Genomic DNA, 20,088 nt, shown 5'->3' with positions numbered 1-20,088 from the left:
TTCTGACAAAACTAATATACTGTGAAATCATTTAATTTCGTGGGCATGAAATTTCGTGGTTTTGGTCAAATCTACTATTTCATGGGGACATGAATTCGTGGATTTCAACTTCTGAACATAAAATGAATGGGAATTTCACTTGTTCGTTGGGATTAAGTTTCGTGGATCGACTCAACCATGAAAATTAGTCCCCCACGAATATCAATGATTTCGCATTATACAAGTCGTTTGTAAAACTAATATGCAGCAAAACAGGCCTTTCAAATATAATTGTTACCTTGACTTTTGACAATATTACTGAAAAGACGAGGTAATTTACTAACAATCGGCAATTTTATCAAGTTCAACAGTCAAAGGTTTAAGCTTCTCAAGGTGTAGTTGGGAAACTTCTCCAATCTCGAAGGCATTATGACCTTGACCTTTGTACTTCTGACCCCAAAACAAAATGGTTCATCTTCTGAACATAGCCAATCATCCTATAATGAATTTTGACAGCTGTAGGAAAAAGTACTCCAGTTGTAATTTAGAAATAAAATGGTTTACTGACATTAGTAAGACAATATAATCTCTCTTTAAACGGTGACATCAAAATTACACAACTGAATATTCTCAGTTTCTATTTTTATTTCCTGTTTTTACATTGCTTGTTTACATTATTGACTACACAGACATAATTATGAAGATGCTATCACATATAAAAACATTCAAACAGATCAACGACACAATGATATGAGGATGTAAAATATACTGGCATATCCATTTTCAAACAACGTCATTACAATACGTCAAAAACCAATATATAGATATTTTACCCAGTTTCTATAAAAACTGGTCAAATTTAAAGTTAAATATTGTTGGTGTTTTTTTGTGTTGGGATAACGCATGTTTTTTCGTGTTATAACATCTGCAGAATCCCAAGGGAATGAACATGCATTAACGCTATTCTAACATAAATGCATAAAAAACAAATAAACCAATAAATTATCCCTTAATGCCAGTAAGTTTCCATGAAACGCACGAGAATGTTTGTGTTGTTTTTTTCACATTTACGTCATTTCCTTTTGAATTATCCGTTTTGGGGCTGTAATGCGGTTACGCTTTGCCATGTAACGCGCATATATAAAAAGGTTTTTTAACAGCATGTGAGCGTGAGAATCTCTCTGTTAACACACATTTTCTATCCTGTTAAAACACCCCCTAAAAGTCACAAGAACAGCAATTTTATGTTAGAATTTTTTTTAAAAACCAATGTGCTCTGCACAATAGCATATACTGAAACATAAAAACTATCGAAACCACCACTAAAGAGAAAATGAAAGTTCCTAATTTTGAAGTGTTACTGAAGAACTGGTATACTGAAGAAAATAATGTATGAGAAAATGATACTATAAATGATACTACACTATATTAAAGTTGAGACCAAAAGTGTCCTAAACTAAGGTCAAGTATGAACAATTCCAGTCTGTTTACAAGTATTCTGGATGAAGAAACCATACATTTCACAAAATACGTTCTACATTCATACCTAGAACTGGGAAAAAAATATTCCCTTTCCTTTTCTAAGACCAGGAAAAAAATATTCCCTTTCCTTTTCTAAGACCAAATTGAATTGACTTAGACATTATATTATAGTAATTACATAAGAATATCTAAATTAACACATTGGGAGAGTTTCCAGTAGAATTTATGGGAGAAGTGCATTGATGATGTTCCCAGGTTGTAAATGCATAAGTTCTTAAAGGTCCATTACTAAGGGAAAGTGAGTTGGCAATTTTTTTCATAGCCAGTGCATAGACTTCTGCAAGACACTAAATAATGAAGATTGGCAGGTCAAAATTTACAGAAGGTCTTTGGAACTCAAAGAAATGTATGTGTATTATGTTGAAATTTCAATGAATCGACAAAATGACCCCCCAGGTCTTTTTAACTTTCTTCATACTTCATAGAAAAATAATTGTACATATACTGCGATTTATTTTGAATTTCTACATACCAACTTTCATTTTCCAATAAAATGAAACAGTTTCTGTGCTTTTTAAAAGAAATTAAAATGTTCACTTTCCTTAGTATTGGACCTATAAAAAATAGTGAAAATTTACAGTATAAATGGTCTCAAATTTCGATCATCATTAACATATTTGCAGTAAACAAGAACAAACACATTTAATCTTAACTACAGACTTTTCATAAATACTTTACTATTCTAGCCAGACTAGAAATAAAATACTCTTGAATACACTTTTAACAAACAAGACTGACATTCTAAAATTAAGAAAAGTGAAACCAAATGGAAAACTAAATACTTTCATCTAATCCTTAAAAAGTTTGCAGTCACAAAGACGGGCCTTGAATATTTGACGATGGATGTATTAAAGTTTAAACCTGGCTTATGACTTTTTACCAGAAAATACAGTGAGACTGTTTTATTTTGTTAACAATTAAAATGCAGTTTTACGGCTGAAATGGCTGCTGTGTAGTGATGAATTAAATTTGTGATTTAAACTTACTATAACAAATAAATAGAAACTTTTATTTCTTCATTAATATTTAATTTTTCATATTAATGCCACTCTGAAAAAAAAATGTAAATCTCCACCCCACCAGTAACCCCCTATAAAAATATAGTGATTTTACACTGCCAGAAATTTAACAGAATGTGGAAAAGTGAACTTTTGTCAAATTTGTGGTCTGTGTGGAATGGAACCTCTGAACTCTAGGTCAACAAATAATTTACTTTCACCATATTCAGAAATATATAACTGAGTGGCAATTTGTATGTTATCCACTATGTGCTAGAAGCACCATTTAATACAAAAAAGTAAGAGATGCCAGCTTGTGTTTTCAAGTAAAAGAAATCTGGCAGCCTCAATATTTAACATTTTTAAGTGTTTATCATATATGCAAACAGAGCACAGTCTTCTTGTATAACATAATTATATCTATAGTACTACCCTGAACTGATTGGAAACATGGTAATTAAAACAATAGAAAAAGCAATTACCAAACAGAAATCAATGATACATTTAAACAATACTTTCTTAACAACACTCGGCTTCAAACCTGTGCTTTATATAAAATTTCGTCATTCAAAAACATAAATATCATAAACACAAATAACATTGACACTAAATGTACACAAATATATTACTTCTATAAAAATTTGTGTAGAAAGCATAACTATTGCTATATTTACATGGAGAAATGATTCATCATAACACAGTATACTCCAATCATAACACAACTCATTGATCATGACACAATACCATGATCAAAACACATGTTATGGATGATAACACAATTCATTGATCATAACGGGTAAGATGTTGAAGTCTGACTAGTTACCATAACAAAGTTATAACACCTACATTTCGAAGGTTTAACAGAAAACTCGAGTACACTTTATTTCACTGGATAAAGAGTTTTCTGTTCTGCCTCCGACCTTATATACATGATTACGTCATGGTTCTGGATTTCTGAATTACAATAGCCAGTACAAAAGTACTTAAACTTGCATCAGTTCTTTTTAATTTCTGCAGTCTAATTATGTTTTTTTTTGTGTGTGTGTGAAACTACCTAGATTCCTGTGAACTGGCACAAGTATACGTCAAAATATATGAACACTTGGCAAATTTTGAATCGGAAATAAACTGGAATGTTTAAACAACAATTTCAGATCGAAATGCATTGCAATTATGTCGTTATTTATTGACATTTTATATGATATGAAAGATTCGTATCTACGGACCAACTTCTTTAGAGAAATTATTTACATCTCTCGTAACATAAAACTGAACGGCATTCAGCTAAATGTGTCGTACTAGCAATAAGTAGAAGACCAAAATATACAAATAGGCTCACTTCTGCTGAATAGATATCACAAGTTCTGCATGAAGTCAAATACTGTAAAAACAGACATTTAACTGAATCCATCAATTCTAGCTACATTTCCAAGTTACGCATTATTTGCTGTTTTCATCCTTGATTCTGCACCCTATGCGGTCATTTGCTGATATGCAGGGGAAAAGCAGTAGTACCAAAATCTGACCAACAAAGTTTAACTTTTCAGTTAAATATCTGCACTTACAGTAGAAGTCTCATACAATTGTTATACAATCTTTTGATTTATTTTGCAAGGTGGTGTGAAGTGCTTAAAGAACAATTCTGAATAAAATTCTGAATGCATTTGCATTTTTCACGGTCAATGCTACAGTATATAAATATAACGATAAACAATTTTCTGAAAAAAGATGTTTCTGTAAGATTTTGTACTTCACTAAGATTGAATAAACCATGTGAAATAGATTGAAATTGAGACAATGATCTTTCAATATATGTTCAAAAGACAATATAATGTTCAAAACGTCTGCAAAGACAATGGTCCGCCAATTTGTTAATTTACAAATAATGTTCATATTCCTATAACTGTGTGCTATGCTCGGGAAGAGGTTGTTTTTCTGGTTGTTTCTGCTGCGCTGCTGCGGCTTTTTGTGCGGCTTTCTGTGCGTCTCTCGGGTAGTACTTGGCTAGCGTACTTGCTGGAATTCTTTTTAACATTTCCTTAGGGAAGATACGCAAAAGTTGCCATCCTATATCCAGAGATTCAAAAATTGTTCTGTTCTCGTAATGGCCTGTTTAAAAAGAAAGATGAACAAACTTTGAAATATCTTAAAATCATCAGGGTTAAGATGTAATTTTGATGTTACAAATGCTACAATTTCAAGCATGTTTAAAATAGTATGTGTACGAACTGATTGTTTTAAATTTTCATTTTGTTTCAAAATAACATGCAAGTATTGTGACACTTGTCTAATATATGACATTTATTGTAATTTGTTCTAAAAAAGCTATTTTGGAGATATACTCTTATTCCTTATGTAAATATAACAACATTTCCAGACAGGAGAAAATCTCATATAATTTACCTTGACTGAGGAGACAAGGAGAAGCAACTATACAGGCAGTAAAGATTAACTGTTCTGTTGTCATTATTTACCTTAAAACAACAGCTTTGCATCATATCATTATGATGAAACGATAGTTTTGCATCATATCCTTAAAATACAAGCATAGAAGAAAAAGATGCACTTGCTGCAGGTAAATACCTTGTGAAATAAAGTTTTTCTCAAATTTAGTCAGGAATTCGAGGTAGAGCAAATCTTCTGGCGTCAGAGCCTCCTCTCCAACCACAGCTTTCATGGCCTGTACATCCTTACCAATAGCATAACAAGCATACTAAAATATACAAGAGAATTTGCAGTATTTCAAAACCTGTACTTGCAGTCATTTTACGAACATTTATTGTCAGAGTTAAAGATCACATTACCAACAAAAAGATTTAACATGTTAAAAAAGACCAAGTCATTTAGTGCCTAAACAGTACATACTGACAACTTTCAGTTTATACAGTGTTGCCACAAATAGTCCCAACACAAATTCCCAGATATTTTCTCAACTCCGAGCAGTTTTCCCTTACAATTTTACTGCATATTTTTCATAGATAAGTCTTGCATAATAAGGAGATAATGTCTGAAAGGGAAGTGATCTTGGCAATATTGTTAATAAAAACCCTTAATAAAATTTTAAATGTATAACAAGTCATTTTTTTCAGGAACAATTTTTGGTATTTCATTTCCATCCACACCTAAAACCAGTCTCTCAGAAAACTGATCAATGACAGCCAGCTGAAATGAAATGTTCACATTTTCCATATTTCAGAATTCCTCTGACAATTTCCCTCACCTTAATGTTTTTGTTTCCTACATGCACAGGACAAATGAACTTAAACACAGTCTTCATTAATTCAGGACTCAAACTTGCGACCTTCGATTTGAAAACTCATAAGGAACTTGAGTGATTCAGATGTTTAAAAACTTATCCACAATTCAGTTTTAAACATGAACTCGTATATCCAACATCAAGAGACAAAATAAAGAAGCCTACCAGTTGGTTTGATACATCAGAATGGTCTTCTCTTGTCATACCCTCTCCTATAGCAGACTTCATCAATCTTGACAGTGATGGAAGCACATTGATTGGTGGATAGATCTGTAATAAAAACATAGTTTGTCAATATTCTAAGAACTGATCTATGTGGTAAGCCACCAGACTTAACAATACTGTCAGAAGTAAGTGTCAAGTCTGATACTAGGCTCCTGAAAACAATATAACAGAAACAACAGTTTTTGAAATGAGATTTTCAAAGGGGTCCAGATAACAGCCAATTTTTCCAAATTTCCGCAGTACTTTCATTTATTAATGTTGTACTCATTTAAAAAAGTAACTCGCAATATTAATGTTCGGAGCTCTGGATACAGGCAGAAGTCGGTGTAACTGTAGTTAGAAATGTCAGAAATAATTTCTGAAAATCTTACTGGCATCCATTTTCACCTTGTGCTGAGTTTAACTACACAGGATTTTGTGTAATTTCTTAACAGAAAGGGTGTTCTGCAAGAAATTCTTATGAAACCTAGATGTACACAGTAATAACTGAGATTCGAACCTGTCTGTTATGAAGCTGTCTGTCAACATAGATCTGTCCCTCTGTGATATAACCAGTCAAATCAGGGATAGGGTGAGTGATGTCTGAAATTTAACAATATGGTACATTAAAAATTGACAGGGACAGGAGTTTTAATAGTGACAGTCTACAGATACAACCAAAGATGATGTCAGAGTTTAGAAAACAGTATCCCGATGTTTTACTTGACATTGAATATAAAGGAATTAGTACACTATCAATGCTTTAATTTCTAGATTGTAACTTAAACTTACCATCGTTTGGCATAGTAAGGATAGGAATTTGTGTAATTGATCCATTTCTACCCTCAACTCGACCAGCTCTCTCATAGATGGTGGCTAAATCAGTGTACATGTAACCTGGGAAACCACGACGACCAGGTACTTCTTCTCTAGCTGCTGATACCTGTTGTCGGAGAAAATGAATATAAACTACATGTAAAACATTTATCAAATTGTAACACTTGTGTACTGTGATAAACTACGATTTTAAACGTTTTACTCAAATTTTTTAAGACACCCACAAAATAACCATTTCTTTTAATATACTGTTACAGACTTTCATTTGGAGTATTAAATAAATATATAAATAAAGTTGATGAATTTAAAGTCAATTGCAGTTTTGGTGTCTAGTCAATGAGATTTAAGTCTAGACTGCAATTATTCATAATTTTCAACCTTGAACTTCATATGTTTAATTTGGAGCTTTAAGAATCCGACAAATCACTCTGAATTTAAAAACATTTTGTAAGACAAACATATTATTCAATGTCCACTGTCCAAAAACGTATCACTAAGCATTTCATGTTTTCTGATATCGGTACTTGAAATTCTTTTCATGTAGTGAGAGCACATACATATAGGCAAAATGTTCATCATTTCATACAATGTAATTTTTATCTTCAGTTGTAACAGTAAAGGTTTAGAAAAGAAAATATTTTGATTTCTCTACCTTGGAAATTACTCGTAATCAATTTAAATATGACTTACTTCTCTCAAGGCTTCAGCATAGGAACTCATGTCTGTGAGAATGACTAATACGTGTTTTTCACATTGGTAAGCCAAGAATTCTGCTGTTGTTAATGCAATACGTGGTGTGATAATACGTTCAATACTGAAAGACAATGCAACAACATATACATTTGTAATCAGGATATCAAATAGTTTCAAGAAGTCAATTTAACACTCATCTAATTTTCCAATTACAACTGAAAACTAGATTTGAAGATTATGAAAAATCAAAGACATCTCAATTTAAAATGCTGAAAATATAAACAAATTAATAATATAATTATATCTTACGTTGGGTCATTGGCCAAGTTCAAGAAAAGACACACATTTTCCATAGAGCCGTTCTCCTCAAAATCTTGTTTGAAAAATCTAGCTGTTTCCATGTTAGCCTAGAACATACAAGAATAAACTATATGTGTTGGGAACAGATTTCCCGTATATGAAATTTATATCTGTGTGAGTTAATTATTATTAAAATGAAACTTATTGATACTTAGGTAATGTGGACATAGGTGTAGATAATTTATGCTGTGTCCATACAGGATGGTCAATAATTATGCACAAGTTCTGCAACAAAAATAGTCTGTGACTTTTGACGGTGGCAACTTAAGAAGTGCAAAATTAATTTGCGAAAGAACTTGTACATGTACTTATTTCTTGATGAATATCTTACAGCACATACTTGTTACTTATACAGAATTTTTAGGTTCCATTGTAACTTAAAATGAAATTAGAAATGAGTAAGTAATATTAGTAATGCATGTATATGCATCAATCATTTAACAGTTTAGTAAGGTAAATTACTCTAGCCTGGGAAAGTCTAAGCAAGTTTCAATGTTACTTCAAATTACTGATTTTTCACAAATAGCCTAATAATGACACAACAACATAGCAAAAACAAGCTTGCAAACACTTACTCCCATAGCAGCAAACACAATAGCGAAGTTGTCAGAATGATCGTCCATAACACTCTTTCCTGGCAGTTTGACGAGACCTCCCTGTCGACAGATCTGGGCAGCAATCTATAAAGCATCGTAAATATACATAATAAATCACATAACATTATGCTGCTAAATAATATACATGTAACTATTGCAATATAATACCTATTAACTGAGCTAAGTTTGTTAAATTAAAGTGTTCACACTTTAACAATAAAATTATTGCTTGAAGTTCTTTGTCATTTTTTACTTTCATGATATAAAGTGGTATTGGGAAACGTTTCAATAAATGCTGATTGTCAAACATCTGAAATTTTGTTACTAGATATTTGAAGCGTAATGCAATAGGATATCAGCTGCTTATGCCGAAAGTATTCAATACCCAAATGAAACCACAGAAAAAGCATGCCTCCACAGATATCAGAGCTTGGTTTTTAGTTATAAAACCGAACTCAGAGATTAGTCTCAGAAATTCAGCTCTGTTACTGATCAAATGCAAGACAAAGCTCAAAATCAAAACCAAATGGATGTTACAGTTTTCAGACTAGTCTCAAATCTCAGTTCTGTAATGCTCAACCCTGGTTTCTTCCCGAGCATTAACTCAAAGAGACATTTAATAAGCTTTCCATATTTGCAGTTTTCAACCAAAGTAACGTTACAATATATTTCACTTACTTCATTATGTGGTAGACCAGCAGCTGAGAAGATTGGAATTTTCTGTCCTCTGGCGATACTGTTCATAGTGTCTATAGCTGATATACCAGTCTGTACCATTTCCTCGGGGTAAATACGAGACCAGGGGTTAATAGGCTGACCTGAAGAAGAAAATCATTACAATTTTTGCAAAAGGACAACAGTTTGTCAACAAAATTCTGAAAACAATATTAAATATTATAGAAAGGTGAATAAAACACCTTATTCATGTCTTGTCTGACATTTTAACTACTAGAACACTGCTCCCCCACTTACTCCCTTGCAGAGCAAAGTTATTTGCTGAGAATCAGCACAATGTCCTAGTGTACAATCTTTTCTTTGTGTTTTTTTTCCTATAGTTAGCAGTTCTGTTTCCAAAAGAATGCTTCAACAACCATTATTTAATATGAATGCTACCCAATCATCATCATGACAAATATCAATTCTTTCAAATGTATTTTCCCTGCACTGCTTGATGGGAGTATGATCAGAGTTCAAAATTTTACAGATTAAGATTCTGATGCACCTGGAGTAAATAGGCACGGCCTCAAGTTTAAGGTAAAGGACTCAAAATGGCAACTAGGGCGATAATGGTTTTTTTGTACGGCATTTCTGCATCATTCATACGATAAGGAAGCTCATCTAAGCACCCGGCATTCTGTTCATACAGGAGAATGACGCAATCACATACAGAGAATGTGACATAAAAAGGAAAATTTGCAATTTTCGTAACAGGTTCACTACCTTAACCTTTACCCTGCTAAATTTCTAAATTGGACTGGTACATCATTCAGTTTTGGCAGTACCATTTATTATTCAAAGGGGTGTTCACTGAAAATTTACTGACAGAATAGCGAAAGATCTTGGTCTGCACTGGTCACAAAGGTAGAATCACATGCTGCCAGCAGGCTAAAGATTAACACTTCTATATTCTAAATTGATCTTATTTAGCAAGTTATTTACCTTGAATATCCAGGAAGTCTTCTGCCAGTACAGGAGGACCTTTATCAATAGCTTTACCTGAACCATTAAATACACGACCTGTAAAATAATAATATTGTGCTTATTTACTTTAAACATGTGAACAATTCATATAGTGGACAGCATCATGCATGTACCATAAATATAATCTGAATCAAAGTAGTAATGTGTTCACCACATACAGATGCATCTAGAAAGTTGATCTCAATCACTAGTTTTTATATAGTATATAGCCCATATAGAACATTATAAATAGTATGTTTTAAGCACCTGTGATCTCAATATATGGAAAATGATAAAAGCCATAACTCTGACACTTATGAACAATTGAAAAGTTTATTTATTATTTTAGTAAATTATGTATCATCAAATCAAAGGTAATTAACACAAATCCACCTAGAAATAAATGAAAGTCCAACATAAAAATGTCTACGACCCTCACATATGTAATTTGACACGTATACTTTTATTTATTCCAAGTAGCCTTAGATCCATAACAAGAAGTACTGAAAGCATTCATTTTAGCTTGCAAGTAAAGTAAGCTTAAAGCTCAATTAAATCACAATCAACTCCACTTCTTGAAATAACAAGAATGAAATCCAGCAGATCACATAATATTATATCAACTTATCCTGCTAATGAAACAGAAAAGAAATATTTTAGCTGTAAAAACCTTTCACAAGTTACTTACCCAACATGTCCTCTGACACCGGCACTCTCAGAATGTCACCTGTAAACTCGCATGTTGTGTGCTTAGCATCTATACCATGGGTGCCCTCAAACACCTGAAACAGGAACACAGAGTAAAAGACAGGATAAAAAGGAACACAGAGTAAAAGACAGGAGAAAAAGGAACACAGAGTAAAAGACAGGAGAAAAAGGAACACAGAGTAAAAGACAGGAGAAAAAGGAACAAAGTGTAAAAGACAGGAGAAAAAGGGGCAGTAATAGACAAGACAACATACTGACGTTTAACATTTTGTGGGAATGATGTCAAAATTCATCATCTTTTCATATGCTGATAATTATGTCAAAGCTGTTCATCAAAATGATTTGTTTATACAGGAGCTTAACTTTAGACAAGGTGAATTGCTCTGAAATTTAGATAGACACACTGGAAAGAAAGTATCTACCTTCATATGGATACAGTTGCCATTAAGAGGTGTTATTCAGGCCAAAATTAAAAATATGTTTGTTTGCTATCTCCCTACCTACCTGCTTAAAATGCTGCGCCCAAAAGTTTTTACTGGACAATGCTGGTCAAATTTTTTTAAGTTGCAATATGACAAGTGCTGCATATATTTCAAGTATTTTTAAGCAAAATAATAAGAAAGTTTAAATTGTATTATTTATTTTCATCCTTTCATACAACATATACACATTTGTCTTATTTTTACAGAAGAAATATTATGTAAGAAATGATCATATATCTACTGGTAAAAGTATAATCCCCCACCAAAAAAAAAAAAAAGTAAAGAAAAATTGCCTACCAACCTACCCAACTTTAAAAAGTAAGGTCGGGAAACAGTAAACAAAGACTTTTTTAAATGTGGCCTAATGAGTAACTATAAATATACCTGTACAACTGCCTTAGTGCCACTGACTTCAAGCACCTGTCCACTTCGTATAGTTCCATCAGCCAATGTCAAGTTTACAATCTCAGAAAATTTTGGAAACTGAAATGTTAAATACAATGAATCAAACAAGACACCAATTTCATACAAGTAGTTGTAGTAATTTAGTAAATAAAATTTTTAAATATTTTTTTATCAAAAGCTATTGTACAAGTTACTGGAAACATTTTGTTCAATTTATTAGCTTCTCTAACATGGTCTATCTTGTGGCAAAGTCACTAAACTCTCTTTCATTCCTACTGTTGAAGGTTGGTTGAAGTACAACCTGCAAGTTCTTGTACATTAATTAGGAAGCTCAAGCACTTTTATCTTCCCAGCAAAACTTTTAAATGACCTATATAACAGTTGACACATGTAGGATTACCCATACTAGAAGAAAATAAGTTCTAAAAGTACTTGCTCAACTATTTAATCTAATTGTGTATGTATCTAGTTACTGGTGTAATAGTGAAGCTGTTTTAATTGCTTAACTTTTGTTCATTTACCTGTCTAGATTATGATAGGAACTTGGTCAAAATGTATTTGTGTACAGTTCTGGTGCAAGTGAAAAAATCTTTAATGTTACTGCTTTAGCAACACAGTAAAAGCACTGTGCTGCATAGTAGAAATACTGTACCTTAACTTCATCTAGAATGACCAGAGGTCCATTTACACCTGACACTGTCTTGTAAGCTGAAATAAATTAAATCAGAAATTAATGCTAATTCATTCAAAGGTGACATCAACATTGAACAATAATAAATCAACTTCATGTCTACTGTGCAGTGCAAACTAGATTTTCTTATCTTCCCATAGGACAGGCAGGTCCAAATTTCATATATATTGTCGTCATCCAGCAACCAGTATTGTAAAAATGTTATCATCCTCTCAGCTGATGGAAAACTGGAAGGTTATTTTAGGGTTGCTGGTAAAAGGTCTGTTCTCGTAGTACAAGTAATAACTTAAATAAGACATTTAGGACAGCATGCTAATTCTTTCACTGGTATATATCCTAGCTTGTCTTCACTCTCCTTCTTCACTCTCCTTCAAGAGAAGGTTAAAACCATAAAATACAGGTCATACAATAATTTAGCCAACCCAATCAGCTGAATTAGTAGAAAGTGTCTATCAGCATGATGATCGAACAGATTACTTTTCTGATTTGCATGCCAGTCATGACACCTAAGACTACTAGCATTTAAATGTTACGTTATATCTCAATCAGCATCCTGTTAATTCTTCAAGATATGAACAGCGAGCATCAAACTGATCAATAAGTACCTATTAAAACGACGTCGTAATAGAAGATATATCATGTATATAGCATTGTTTTTCCAATTAGTAAACTAAATAATTCATTTATTAAGCCTAAATTGATTTTCAACAAACAAATTAGAAAAATGAAAAATTTAAGTAACACCTTAAATCCTTGCTTCCTGCGTTTCATACTTTTTATAATTCTTCAACTCGGTACTTTAAATAACAAGAGCTGTCTGAGGACAGCAACGCTCGACTATTCAACAGCCTTGTCAGCTGAATGAAAATAAAAGTTGAAAAAGGGGAATAATTTTGTAAAATTGCAAAACAGGGTTACGGAACCTGTAAAATGCATATCAGTTCATGACAGTGGACAAAGAAGTATAAAATACACAGAATGGCAACAGGAGATAATCTTGTGTGAGCTCGTATCGGCGCGTTATCTTATTGAAGCGTTTGCCAACTTGATCAATCGTGATCAAATCAACAGACGCTTATTAAAGTATTACACTGGCGTTACGACCAGCACGTAATTAACCGAATTGGGTCCAATTTTCAAACGACAACTGGTGATTTATCAGACTTTCAATCATAAATTCATTCCTTCCCCGTGTAGAAAATACTAATAACATTAAAAAAACACCATTATCATTATAGACAAACAATCTGATAGAAAGGTTTTCACAACACAAATGTTTATCTTCCTGCTGTCTGTTTCATACACCGGTAAAACGAGATCTCATTCAGCTGGCATGTGATGTTGGCGAGATTTGCTCTTTATGCCTTTCAATTTACCTAAATTTTAAGTTGCCGATCTATTTATTTTTATAGCTCTTTGCAGTGGACAATTGTGTGAAGTTCCAATCCATTCCCATTAGTGGGTACTGAGATACCAGCTTACATACAAAAACTTAACCAAAATTTTATAAGTCGAAAAAGGGGCATAATTTTGTAAAAAGCAAAATAGTTATGGAACCTGTGCAATGTAAGTCAGTTTATCACAGTGAATAAGTGTGTGAAGTAAGTTTCAATCCATTCCCATAAGTGGTTACTGAGATACCAGCTTATATACAAAAACTTAGCCAAATTGGGGCGCAGGCGCCGACGCACGAGTGAGTCCAATAGCTCTATCTATTCTTTGAACAGTCTGCAAAACTGTGCAGACAACCTCAGCCACATCATTTATAAGTCCGCTTGTCTGGCTGCACACCCAAATCTTTTCTCACCCTGTGACAATAACATTAGTTACATATGAAAATTTTAATTGACTGGTGAAATTAAATTTCCATTTGAACAACTAAGTTTAAAATACTGACATACAGTGCTTTAGGGTATAGCGGATAGCTAACTGATTTTTCCTGCATTCCAATTCAAAGAAATGAAAATATTAATTTTTTATTCAGTATATCAGACAAAAAACATCTATTCTTCTTAAAACATTCAGCTTTTTATAGATGTGTTTTTTCTCTCCACGCCATTGTTTACATATGCGCTGATTCAGGGTGTACAGGATAGCTTTGGTCATTTTTTCCATTATTAGTTAAAAATCCAAATCTTAACAAACTTTCAAAGATTTCTTTACGATAAATCAGAATAATAATGTATTCTCTTTTCAAAAACATTCAGCTTTTTAAATTTCTATCAAATACTTTTCATTCACTGACGTTTTTTACATATACACTGATTTAGTCTATAGCGGATAGCTTTATTTTAGCCTGGAGTTACCAGTATTGGTGGGGATAAGGATTCATCTCCTATGCATTTGTCTAAGCTTGGGTTAAATATATCAAAATGAACTTATTTTGATACATTATTTACTTGTGCATCCTAAAGAGATCCAAATTTTTTAAAACTAGCTTTCAGTTTAAAATCAGAGCCATTTTAATAACATGACCCCTATAAGCGGTATGTCTAAATGCCGTCACCTGAATCAGTGTACTCGTAGGTCATATGATTAAGTGATATTAAAATGTAAAAGTATGTCCAAAACATTAAAGTTATCATAAAAGCAATACTTTCTTATCATGAACATGAATATATTTACTGGGATTTGTAATATTTGTATCAAGTAAGGTAAACCATAGCAATGGCAATGAAAACCACCATGCAGTCTAGCCTCCATTTGCAAGCAGCAGTATAAGAGGAGGATGAAGGTGACATTCTTTGTGGTTACTTTCTCCAAATTGAGTGAATACAAATGAGATGCAACTATTTAACTGCAATCTTTCCATTTCTGGCAGAAAAACAAGATTTATTTACATTCACATGTGAAACAAATGGAGGTAAAACAGTACTTTTTACAACAAAAATATATAAGAAGATGAAATTTTGGGAATACCCTGTAGAGTCAGTGTACCTGGTTTCGCACACTTTTTACACACTTCTTGAAATAAACTGAAATATGTGGAAGCAATTTATTATTTTGCATTTTCAGGCAGATGAATAGATACATGGCTCTTTATTTATGCACTAGGTTATTCTTCATGTGATATCTGCTCACCACTGTTAGCTCTCCAATATAGCCAGAAAATGGGTGCGACCCTTTATGTACCAGTTCATTTATGTACCAGGTACTTTATGTACCACTTTGAGACTTAATGTACCACATATATTATATAGTAGCTATACTTTCTATCTATATACCTATTGTGCATAGGTGATAATATGTGATAATTTGGTTGTAATTTATTGCGACCCTTTATGTACCAGTTCATTTATGTACCAGGTACTTTATGTACCACTTTGAGACTTAATGTACCACATATATTATATAGTAGCTATACTTTCTATCTATATACCTATTGTGCATAGGTGATAATATGTGATAATTTGGTTGTAATTTACTGTGAAATTGTTGATTAAATCAACAATATGGGCCAACATTTTAAATTGACTTAAATTAAATATTTAAAGTGATTAAACAGTTTAACAATGCATTTCACAAAATTGGAAAAAGGAACAATTCATAGAGATCAATTAATGCTGGATTTTTTTTAAATTTTATTTTATTTTATATGTGGTACATAAAGTCTCATAAAGTGGTACATAAAGGGCTGGTACATAAGTGGACTGGTACATAAAGTCCCACATTCCCGTTTCTTGTAATGAAATACTTGCCAAGAGAAATTTAAACTGGTGAAATCAAGGGACCAGATCTCCTTTTGAATGTTCCTATAGTTTTCTAAACGACCCATTATTCGGACATATTTGTACCCAGTTTCGCACACCGTGACTAAAAATTCTCTAATTCTTTGTACAGTACGGATATTGGTTGAATCGAAATTGCACAACACTGATACTTCTGTAGAAACTGTATTTTTAGCTGTCATTATCATAATGATGTCGCTATACCATGCACAAGCGAGGTACCCTCAGTGGTGTCTAATTTTATGCTGTCTGGGTGATACTTTTACTACACTTTTATATATCTTTGTCTTTTATAAGGATGCCTGCTTGTCGTTTAGAAAACTATAGGAACATTCAAAAGGAGATCTGGTCCCTTGATTTCACCAGTTTAAATTTCTCTTGGCAAGTATTTCATTACAAGAAACGGAAACTTCTTTGGTGTGCGAAACCATGAACTGTGCGAAACCGAGTACACTTACTCTATGCTAATTCTGGGTAATGCATATTATTTTACCATATATGTATAATTTCGGCAGATCTTGAAACTACATCATACAAAATATTGTTTCAAATGGTTGAAAAGTGTGGGAAGTGGAGGAGATTTTTGTAAGAGTGGAAAAAAGTAATAAGAAATTCATGAAAATTTACACATGGGTATTTTAAGTCATCATTACTTTTTATTTAAAATCACATTTTGCAAAGTTTGACAGCTGTGATGCATTTAATAAGTTTACACAACCAGTGCCAAAACTTATTATGTCATACAACTCCCTGTTCAAACAAGGCGCATGCTTAAACAAAATACACCGATTCTGGTGCCCCACTGAATCAGGTAACTGTACGATACATAATTTTGATGACATATGAAAAATATCACAAGCAAATATTTAAAATGTATGTCAGAATGTCTGTTTGCATGCCAGTAAAAGAATGATATGAAAATTTATACAATAATTCAAGTCTAAATTTAAAATTTATCAATCTATCCTCTATACCCTAAAATCCGCTATACCCTAAAGCACTGTATAAATTATGAAAAAAAATAAATAAAACCAAAGCACCGGTAAACTGGAACTCCTAAACTGCACTGAAAATGTGTTGAAGGAAATAAAATCATCACTCACTCAGTCTCGGCTGAGATATATAATCTCGTGTTACAGCTAGTTTATGCTCATTTAGCGCAGCTTGTTGGCTCAAACCGTTTGTGGCACCCTTAATTTTTATATTCACAGCCATTTTGACATTGGTTGATCATGTGATACGTTTATCACGAGAGGATGACTTCCGCAAAGGGAAAGAATAGAAATGTACATTTCCGTTTCCTGCTCGTGATTTCCTACTTTGGCTAGTTACTTCCCTTACACCATAACACATTTTACCAGTGCGATTGAAATGAAAATAATTGAAGAGGTCCGTGCTAAAAGGTACCTATCTCCATTTAGTAAAAATGTTGGAAACACGCATTTTTGTAAAATTTCAGTGAAGTGTGATCTTTCCCAAAATAATTGCAGCTATCATATTGTATACTATTTAAACAGTCATATTACCAAATTTCGTGTATTTTGCACTATTTGTATAATTTTTTTAACAAAAAAATTATACAACGATTATGTTTATGCAACAGGGGTTCTAAGTCTATTGTTTTATAACAAGGGTTCTAAGTCATGGAGTCAGGACCATTGTTGTGTTTAAACCAAGATTTGCGCATCATTTTGCCTAAATATATCAATAAAATATATTCATTTCATATACCTGATGACTTTTAAAACTATTGAATTATTGATATAGTCTATTTACACTAGGCTTGTGTATTTTTTATTATCCGAAACAGCCACCAAAGCCCGGAACTCTTTGGTGTCAACTCAGTGTGGAGTTAGACCCAGTGTTGCATACATGAAATATCATTTTTTTACTCTTAAAGGCGTACGCTAGAATTCCCTGTATATGAGATGGGCGAAAATTTTCCCAATAACAGAATTTCTTTAAACTTTGGATATTGAAGGACAATCATCTAAGAAACAAAAAAATGCAATAAAAATAATAGGTCACCGGATTCGAAAAAGAGTTATCTGCCCTTGAAAACGTCATTTTTGGGGGAAATGCCGTTTTCAAGGGCAGATAACTCCTTTTCGATACCGGTGACCTATGATTTTTATTGCATTTTTTTGTTTCTTAGATGATTGTCCTTCAATATCCAAAGTTTGAAGAAATTCGGTTTTGGGAATTTCGCACCAATTCTAGCTACGTCCTTAATCAGAAGAATACAAGCTGGGGGGGGGGGGGGGGGCGGGGGGGGGGAGTTAATCAGGTGGGGTGAATTAGATAATTGACACTGGTAGTTACCATTTATCCTAAGTTATAAATAGCTTAATTATGGTAGGGCATAAATGCATCAGAAAGAAACCATAAAAAGCATGGGCATCCGTGCTTATTCCTTAGATATTTATCGAACTTTGGTTCATTTTGCCATCGGTCATAACTCTAAATTCTACCTGCATTGTTTCCATTCTTGGGCGTTTGATACAGGGAAAGCGGACTTTGGAAACATTTCAAAAGGAACGCTTAATCCTAAAGCTGCTCCACAGAAGACGACCCGCAGTCTTGAAAAGTGACCATTCCGTAGAAGTACCTGTACATATAACATCTGGTGTCACACAAGACTATATGTTGTTGGTCTTTTGTACTTAATGACTTACATATATAATTTACATTACCTGTGTACAAATCCACGAAACGCGCTAGCGATTCGTGTTTAATTTGCCGATCCTATCCTGTCGTTCATTTCGTATGAACATCGGAAAAAAGTTTCATTTCTTATATTTACATTACATTTCCTTTCCATTTGTAAACAAGATTATATTATAAATTTCACACGTTTTGTTGCATTCAACATTAAAATCAGCTCCGCGGCTATTCTGTTCACCGGACGGAACAACCGCGACGTTCTCTAAGGAACGTTCTCTCCGACTATATGCCGACGTCGTCAAAACAGCGGCCCGTTATTACTAAGCAGTGTTGACGTAACTTTGGCGCCTTTTCTTTTGCTGTTCATACGAAATGACCGTCATTATTTTCGATGGAAAAGAATAGGGCGGATGTAAATATATAAAGTTTAAGGAAAAATATTTACATTCACTATGAATTTTGTTTGGAAAGAAAAATGCTTTTATTTCCTAAAAATGGCGTAACGATATTAGGGATGGCCCTTTCCGCGAGATTGCACGTGCGATCTGACGTCATTTACAGAAAAAAACATAAACAAAATGGCGTCGCCCAAAACTTGACAGTAGGCCCTAAAATTTTAAAAAGAACAGTAAATTATAGCTAGAACTAATTTTCCTCAAGGTAAACTTCAAAACTGATTCGCTTTCATAGGATTTAACGATATTTTGAATAAAATGCAGGAATAGTATTCTTATTGGAAGGTGAAATACAATTGAACGCAGGCGGTTCTTTTTGACTGTTCTATTTCGATGTTGAAAAGATCGATATCCAAAATTCTATATTCATGGAAAACAAACTATTTACTTTTGTAGCAAACTACTGTAAAAATGTAATACTATATTTTGTGCGTGTACATACGGTATAAACCACTCTGGGACTTCTTGCAAATCATCCAAGATTCTATCAATGTTTGTAAGTTTAGTCGATAAAATCTGCTGCCTGGGCTCCCAAACGATGTCAGGACAACAAGCCACGATGACTTCTATGAGCAAACCAGCTTGATGACCAGGGTATCATTGTAAAGCTAACGTTATGCCCTTGCCACCAGTTTGTATTGCATTCGAGTAAAACGCCAACAAAATATAAAAATTAAGGAAATATCCATAAAGGATAAACGTGCAAGGGTCTTTGTAAGGCTCACATATACAACCAGAAATTTTGCGCTGCGTATTTAACTTGAATATATAAGCAAGAAACTTGCAGAATACATGTCTATGCTGCTGTGC

The 20,088-nt window shown here is 33.2% G+C and overlaps 1 protein-coding gene across 1 annotated transcript; it reads right to left on the bottom strand.

Moving 5' to 3' along the window:
• Positions 1–606: 606 nt before the first annotated feature.
• Positions 607–17,417, bottom strand: LOC123547144 (V-type proton ATPase subunit B). Its single transcript, XM_045334001.2, has 14 exons — positions 17,263–17,417; positions 12,393–12,448; positions 11,720–11,818; positions 10,834–10,927; positions 10,125–10,202; positions 9,144–9,283; positions 8,445–8,549; positions 7,819–7,916; positions 7,507–7,630; positions 6,772–6,922; positions 6,500–6,582; positions 5,941–6,045; positions 5,103–5,232; positions 607–4,628 (listed from the first exon to the last, which is right to left on the bottom strand). Exons 1-14 carry the CDS (start codon positions 17,372–17,374, stop codon positions 4,417–4,419), a joined length of 1,587 nt encoding a protein of 528 aa, XP_045189936.1. The 5' UTR covers positions 17,375–17,417; the 3' UTR covers positions 607–4,416.
• Between the last annotated feature and the right edge of the window lie 2,671 nt (positions 17,418–20,088).

Source organism: Mercenaria mercenaria, chromosome 9 (assembly GCF_021730395.1).
Source record: "Mercenaria mercenaria strain notata chromosome 9, MADL_Memer_1, whole genome shotgun sequence".
NCBI classification, from domain to species: Eukaryota; Metazoa; Mollusca; class Bivalvia; order Venerida; family Veneridae; genus Mercenaria; species Mercenaria mercenaria.
Note: the sequence above shows the minus strand (reverse complement) of the source record. Positions and strands in the feature narration are given on the sequence as shown.

What these genes read in the sequence shown, in the direction of transcription:
- LOC123547144 (XM_045334001.2), bottom strand. Translation starts at nt 17,374, where the DNA reads ATGGCTGTGAATATAAAAATTAAGGGTGCCACAAACGGTTTGAGCCAA. An exon ending in AGACTTCCTGGATATTCAAG is followed by an intron (nt 9,284 to 10,124) that starts GTAAATAACTTG and finishes TTTCTTCTTCAG; the next exon opens with GTCAGCCTATTAACCCCTGG. An exon ending in GAAAAACTTTATTTCACAAG is followed by an intron (nt 4,629 to 5,102) that starts GTATTTACCTGC and finishes CTTTTTAAACAG; the next exon opens with GCCATTACGAGAACAGAACA.